General features: G+C 43.6%; 1 protein-coding gene across 1 annotated transcript in view; it reads left to right on the forward strand.

Moving 5' to 3' along the window:
• Nucleotides 1–213: 213 nt before the first annotated feature.
• Nucleotides 214–7196, forward strand: part of BATF (basic leucine zipper ATF-like transcription factor) — a 25760-nt gene continuing 18777 nt past the window's right edge. Inside the window, exons 1-2 of the mRNA XM_006157037.3 lie at nt 214–556; nt 3120–3224. Of these exons, the coding sequence (XP_006157099.1) occupies nt 494–556; nt 3120–3224 (168 nt within the window). The 5' untranslated portion in view covers nt 214–493. The remainder of the gene's footprint in view (nt 557–3119; nt 3225–7196) is intronic.

The following is a 7196-nucleotide window of genomic DNA, read 5'->3' on the forward strand; positions in this document are numbered from 1 at the left end:
TGACAGAAGACGAGCTTGCTAATTATGGCTGGGGTTTTTCCCTGCCTGGGCTGTTTTTCTCTTTTATTTTCATCAATTGAAGAGCGCTGCCGATACTTTCAAACTGTCGGAAGATATCTGGGGTTTTGCGTAGTTTTTTTTTTTTTTTCATATAATGCTGTGGGTCTTGTCCCAGATCTGTATTTTTTTTTTTCAAATTAACTTCTAACTTGAAGTTTCCGCACATGTGACTTCCAGCGTGAGTTACCAGAAACCACAAGAGAGAGAGCGCGCGCAAGCCCCAACGTGAGCGACATGTCCCTTTGGGGAGCAGTCCCTCTGCACCTCAGAGCAAGGAGGACGCAGGGGCCAGAGGTGGCTGCAGCTCACACAGAGGAGGTGCCTGGGAGGGTGGTGGGCTGCTGGCCCAGGAGCAGTCAGGTGGGGTGGCCAGCTGCTGACCAGAGGGCCTGGGGTGACTGGGGCTGCGTGGAGAGCCCGGAAGATCTCAGCCATGCCTCACAGTTCCGACAGCAGTGACTCCAGCTTCAGCCGCTCGCCTCCCCCTGGCAAACAGGTAGCTTCTCCTTTCTCTCTCTCCCACCTTCTTCTTCTCCTGGGGGGCAGGAAGAGGACCCGGCTTCCTAGTCTTCACAGGGAGCCAAGGCACAAGAAAGTGGCCTGTGGCATGAGCACAGTATTAAACAGTTAGCCAGGGCATCTGCAATTAACTGTGCATATCCGCAGAGACCCTCCCTGCATCCCGTCCTCCCACTCTGTCAAAGCCCCTTTGCCTCTCCATCCCCCAGGGGGCCCATTGCCTCTGCTTCACTGGGGCTCCTACATGAAGCTTTCTAGGAAGCAAAGAGGAGGACAAACATCAAAGACCTCAGAGGAAAGGGTCTGCACATTCTCCGAGAGGAGCTGCTTTCGGGGGTGCTGCACATGGCAGCCCAAATCCTAGATATGTAGTTTCCCAGGAAAGAGGCAATAGGGAAAAGTTTTTGTTTTGCTTTGTTTTTAAAGAAGCAAGTTAGAAAGTTAGAAGGAGGGGGAACCTGAGCTAGCAGAGGAAGATCTGTCTATGGGGGGCACTGCCTTGAGCTGGCATGGCCAGCAGGAAGGGACGCTGGGGCCATAGCCAACACTTCCCACCTTTGTGGCTTCTGGAAAGGAAGAATGAAATAGGACAGTCTTTCAAAACATTCATGAAAATGCACCTTGTTTTTAAAAACTAAGTGTGGATTTCAAATGGTTTTTATCAACTTAAATGCGTACTTTAATTCCATTTTTTTCATGAACTTTTTGAAGTCCCCTGATGAATGAATGAAAACTTGGAGACATTTGTTAGTAGCCCACCCCAGCTCTGGGGAAGCCAGAAAAATGGAAGTAGGGATTCTAGGAGCATTTGGGGTCAAATTGTGACTTCTAAGTCAGAAATTCTCAGCTTCAGGGATGCCGAAAAAATGGGAGAGCCTGTTCACTCACAGCTTCTGGGCTTTCTCTTCCCTACTTGCCCACAACCCTCGCCATAGTACATCCCCCTCTTTCTTATTCAGTGTGCACCAGTGGATTGAAAGCTTTCTCCCTTTGTGGTTTAGAAATTGCATTGTTTCCCTAGCACGGACTTCCAAGAAGGCTTTCAGAATGCTGTAGCAAAAATAAAAGCATATCAACACCCCATATAGCACTATCATAAGCATCTATTAGTAACAAGAGTGTATTAATGAGTGGCAGGTTGGAAGAAGTCCTAGTGGTGACCTCTAAAGGACAAACAATCCAGACCTCTACTCAAGATGGTGTTAGGGCGGCTCGGACCGCCTGGAAGTCTGTAGTCTTCTTAGGAAGGAAATTACTCATGGCTTCCATGAAACCTGGTTCCCCTCGTTGTCCCTTAGAGGTAGAGCACTTCCTTCCTATCTAAGCCAATGCCCTCCTTTGCAATGGCCTGGAAGCATTGGACAGGATGGTGAGACTTAGGCTTGGTCCACACAGAGCCTTGCTCTAGGTTCTAACCTGAGGGGGATGTGAGACGGAAAAGGGCAAGAGTTGCAGAAGGGCTTCACTCAGATTCCTCCGTGTATTTTGCAGCCTCTGGGGGTAAATTAGAGTTAACCTTTGTCCAAGCAGAGGACATGTCCATCTATGGGGTATAATTAGAGAACCAGCACAACCAGGCTTCCTAGTCCTGCACAAGGGAGGAGAGCCGTGAGGAACTCCACCATCGATGTTGTTCTTCTTGGCATCTAGCTTGTACTAGGTGTTATGCTTGGGGCCATGGGGAATAGCAAGGTGACTGAGTTCAATGAAGGAAGTGAAGGGAAAGAAGAGGCAGACTTAGGATGGGTCCCTTAGCCCAGAGGCTGGGTGGAAAGCAGAGTCACCTGCTTAGGGATGGCAGCCAGAGAAAGCTTCTTCCTTCACGAGTCATTGAGAGTAGAAGGCAGTACTGTCTTGGGAGGTCTTTAGAATGTCTTAAATCTTCAGAGGAGCCCATCATCCTTGCAGTGTTAGCAGAAAACCACATGAGGTACAAAGAGGTGAGATCTCTTGGCAGGGGCACAAAGCCAGAAGCCTTGGCGCTTTCAGATTACTGTGAGCTCTGGAGCAAGATCTTAGAGCCTTGGTTCTCTCACATATAAAATGGAAATAATGATATCAACTTCACAGAATTGAGGCATTAAACAAGAGCACCTCTGAAATAGCACTTGCACAGAGGTTGGCATGTAATAGATGCGCAACACAGTTTTTTTCAAAAAGAAAACAGCAAAATGAACAGCTAGAAGGTTCTAGCCCAAGAAGTGAGAAGGTTATGGTAGAGAAGCCCTGAAGAGGAGGAGAGGTGATAAAACGCACTTCATCACCTTAACCATTTTTGCCAAACACAACCCTATTGAGGCCTTTAGATCTCTTGCCTTCTTCCTGTAGCTTTTGGCCAAAAAATGTCGCGAGGTCCTGATGATGTATATTAGGGTGTGGGGAAGAGCTCTCCTTTGGGTACAGGCTTTTGTAAACAGGGTGGGTGGTTGGGTGTATGAAAAGATGAAGGTGCAGAAGGCTGGATGGTTGGATAGATGGATACCCAGCTCTATGAAAGCCAGGAGCTGATTCACCTAATTCTCATCATTTCTGCTTCCAAGGACTCATCTGACGATGTGAGAAAAGTCCAGAGAAGGGAGAAAAACCGCATTGCAGCCCAGAAGAGCCGGCAGAGGCAGACACAGAAAGCTGATACCCTGCACTTGGTGAGTGTCCAGCTCTTTCTTCAACCTCTTGAGTCTTGGACTTTGCTTCCCACCATCCATGGACTCTTGGACCATAGCGTTGAGTCGACCTACATGGGAATGTGTATGCGGGGGGAATATGTGGAGGGTGAAGATGGGAGAGGAGAAGAGGAGGCGCTCCTGTGAGTTTATTGAGAAGGTTCTGTAGTGTGGAATGGGTCAGGAGGCTGAATAGAGAAATGAATCTTCTGCCCGTAGAGCTCAAGGGGTGGTTGAGTGTGAGATGCCCAGAGGCTGGATGGAAAACAGAGTCACCTGCTTAGGGATAGGCAGCCAGAGATGAACCTTTGAGAGTAGAAGGCAGTACTGTCTTGGGAGGTCTTTAGAATGTCTTAAGTCCTTTGAAGGAGCCATCATCCTTGCAGCATTAGGATCACAAGCAGTCCACCTCTTGACAGACAGTTGGGCAGCCACTCTGATGGCCCGGCGTTTAGGACAAGATCTATAGTGTGGTATATACTTTACTCCTCTTTTTCTGAGCTTCATTGAAATTGTACTTTTAAATGTCCATCTTTAATGATATCCCGAGGGGTTTGTGAAAAATATCATTTTAAATATACTTATCTGGAGTTGATTACCATCCTAGTTGAATTGCTTCTAGTCTCAAACTCTTTTAGAAAATCTGACACATGGCTCGGGCAGGCCAGAAGACTTAGGCAATACTGAATTGCAATTCCACCAGTGGCCCAAAGGCCTGGTCAGTGTTTCTAAGTTCTGGCTGCATACTTCATCAAGCAATCATTTCTTCCCATTTTCCAGACCTTACCACCTTACCTCTCTCTACTCTGCACCCAAACTTGGTTCTTATTCTAATAACTTACTTCACTGGTTCCTTCCTCTTCCCTTCCCTCATCCCTTCTTTTCTCCTGAAATCTTCCCATACCTCTAATATCTTTCCATAGTAAAAAGTGAAAAGGACATCCAAAATGCATAAGCTTCTACTTATTGGCATGATTAACCTGGTAATCAGCCAGTTAGAATACCTGTTAACTTCACCCAGAATAAGGCAGGCCTTGGGTACAGTAGGACCCACCTTTCATCGCGGTGACTCAGGAGGCTGAGGCAGGGGAGCCCTGACACAGCAGTGAGCAAGCTGCATCAACGTCTCTGATTGGTTGCTTGTGTTTTATTTGAAATGTATTCAGCATATGTTTCATTGCACACTAACGGTTTTAAGTTCATAAATATTTGTAACATTGAAAAAAAATGAATGAATGGCAAGTCTGAGCTGTGACCAATGGTCTGGACACTAAATTGTTGGTGGCTCTGGGTCTCATACACCCAGATTACTATTTTAAGCTTGAACATCTATGACTCCTCACTTTGTCTCTTTCAGAGTCTGGCTCTGATTTGGTATTCTTTAGAACAAGCAAACTAATAAATAAGAAATGAAAAGACTAAACCCTTCCTTTTCATACACATAGACAATGCCTGAGACTACTGTAAGCTTTATAAGTTTGTAATGTTCTTTTTAAATAAAATGCTCAGTATAGCTCAGCAGCTCTGTGGTCAGAAGGACAGGGTTTGAATCCCAGCTCTGCTGCTTATTATCTGTGTGACTAACCTCAGAGAGGTTCATAACCTCCCTTAGACTTGGCTTGCTGATCTACAAAACGAGACTTGAATACATATGTTAGTTCTGAAGACACAAGTACAAATATAAAATGACCAGACTGGCATTTCCAACCAGTGAGAGAAAGCTGAATTATTCAATAAGTAGAGTTGGGACAAATATCTAGTTACTTGGGAGAGAAAGTTGGATCCTTCATTTTTTATACAATACATACAGATTAAATGTAAAAAAAAAAAAAACACTTTAAAAAATTAAAATGGAAACTAAAGGAACGTGGAAAAAAAAAACCCAGCTGGTCATTTAAATGTTTATTTTGAAGTGCCAGCCCCATGGTGTAGTGGTTTAGTGCTATGCATTGGGAACTGGATCCCATGTGGCCAACCGTGACTCAGGACTCAACTTCAAGCCCGGCAGCTTGAAGAGCACTCTGGAAACATGTGCATGTGTGCCCAGAATTCTTTTTTTAAAAAATTTATTTATTTACATTCATTCACTGTACATCATTACAACATACAAAATGAGATTTTTCATCCAGAGTACACTGTATATTGGCTCAATGAAGCACATCAACATGCATGTTATCGTCAACAAATAACTTTCCATTTCTTGTTTCCTATATGTTTTGCTTTTTTTTTTTCCCATCCTTGATTCCCTATCTCTTACCCTCTGCCATCTTCCACTCTCCTCCCACACTGTCTCTGGTATCTATATTTGCTTTCTATACTGTTTTTCCCCCACATTTTATTGAGTCACTAAATATCTTAATTAATCTAAATATTTTCATAGCAAGCACAGCTGATATATACATTTCCATGAACACAAGTCCAACTTTAGGCATAAGCCTCAATGAGTAGAATGAACATCCTATAAAGTAGCACCTAGCTGGGGCTATATATCATACTGCAGTCATCAAATAGGCATTTTTTTCTGAAATTTTTTCTTCACTTAATTTACATTCTTTCCCTAAGCATCATCACAGCATACAAAATGTGATTTCCCATCCAGAATGTACTGCAGAGTTGTGCCCAGAATTCTGAGAGGATAGAAAATAGATGAAAAGGGACTAGGGCGGTCATGCCCCATGGAGGGGTGCTTTCTCTCTCTCTCTCTCTCCCTCTGGCCAGGGTGCATGCCCTCTGGCAATGATAACAAAAAAATTGTATATTGAATGAAGATTTTTTTCCCAAATAAAATACAAAAATAAAAGAAAAGATTGATATATTGGGCCATCAGGAAAGTCATGATGCATCTTTGCATAGAAAACTGTAGAAAATATGTTACGACTTTTCTAATGACCCAATACATTACTTTTAAACACACAAGCAAAAATTTCTACATAGGTCAAAATACTATACATAAAAACAAAGGCAAATGACACTGGGGGAAAGACATCTGTAATACGTAAGACCAAAAAATACATGTTTAGTTAATTTGCATGTCTTATGAATACGAAATAATTAACAATGAAAAAAAAAATGAACAATGATCATGAGTAAGCAATTTATAGAAAGAGAGAAATAATTGGCAAACATATGTGTGAAAAGATTGTTAGACATCGCTTAGGAAAATGCCAGTTAAAGCAAGAGGGAGATTCCTCTGCCAGATTGGCAAAGATGAAAAACGTTGCTGATACACAATGTTGTCAAGGCAATGATGAAGCAGATACCCTCATGCTGCTAGTAGAAGTATACTTAGTACAGACTCTATAAGAGTACAAATTGTGTCTTACTTAATGTTCTTAAATTCTGCCAAAGGACATATATGCTCACCAGAGAGAGATGGAGAGGGAAAAAGAGAAAGAACTCTTTGGGGAATGGTCACACCACAGTCCCTTCTCTTCCATTTCTCCCTCCTGTTGGGATTTGGGACATGCACACAGACATGCCCACAATGTTTTTCAAACTTCTGGGTCTGGAATTCGAACTGTACAGTTGGTCATGTGGGATCCTGGCTGTCTTAACCAGCAGACCACAGAGCTGGTCCTAGAAGGGAATGTGACTCCTTAGATAATCGGTTACATCTAAATGTGCTAATCTGAAAAAATGATCAAGTTAGTATATTCTTAAGTGGAAAAGGTATGAATATGTCATCTCATTTGCTCCCATCTGTGTTTTAAAGCTTTTCTTAAAATGTGTTTCTTCCATGGGGGCTAGAGACAGAGGAAGAGACAGGCCTCCCGATAGGGTTCTCATATCATGATCTATTCCCAGCTTCAGCCAGCTTGCATTATGAGCATGCACGTGCATAAGCCTAGTGTATTTAGAGGCCCTGGGAGTGAACTCAGGTGTTCCATGCAGATCTGGTTGCATTACTACTGCACGACCATCTGGTCCCTCATCTGTGTGTGTGTGTGTGTGTGT

This window comes from Tupaia chinensis, unplaced genomic scaffold, assembly GCF_000334495.1.
Source record: "Tupaia chinensis unplaced genomic scaffold, TupChi_1.0 Scaffold000528_1, whole genome shotgun sequence".
Taxonomy (NCBI): Eukaryota; Metazoa; Chordata; class Mammalia; order Scandentia; family Tupaiidae; genus Tupaia; species Tupaia belangeri.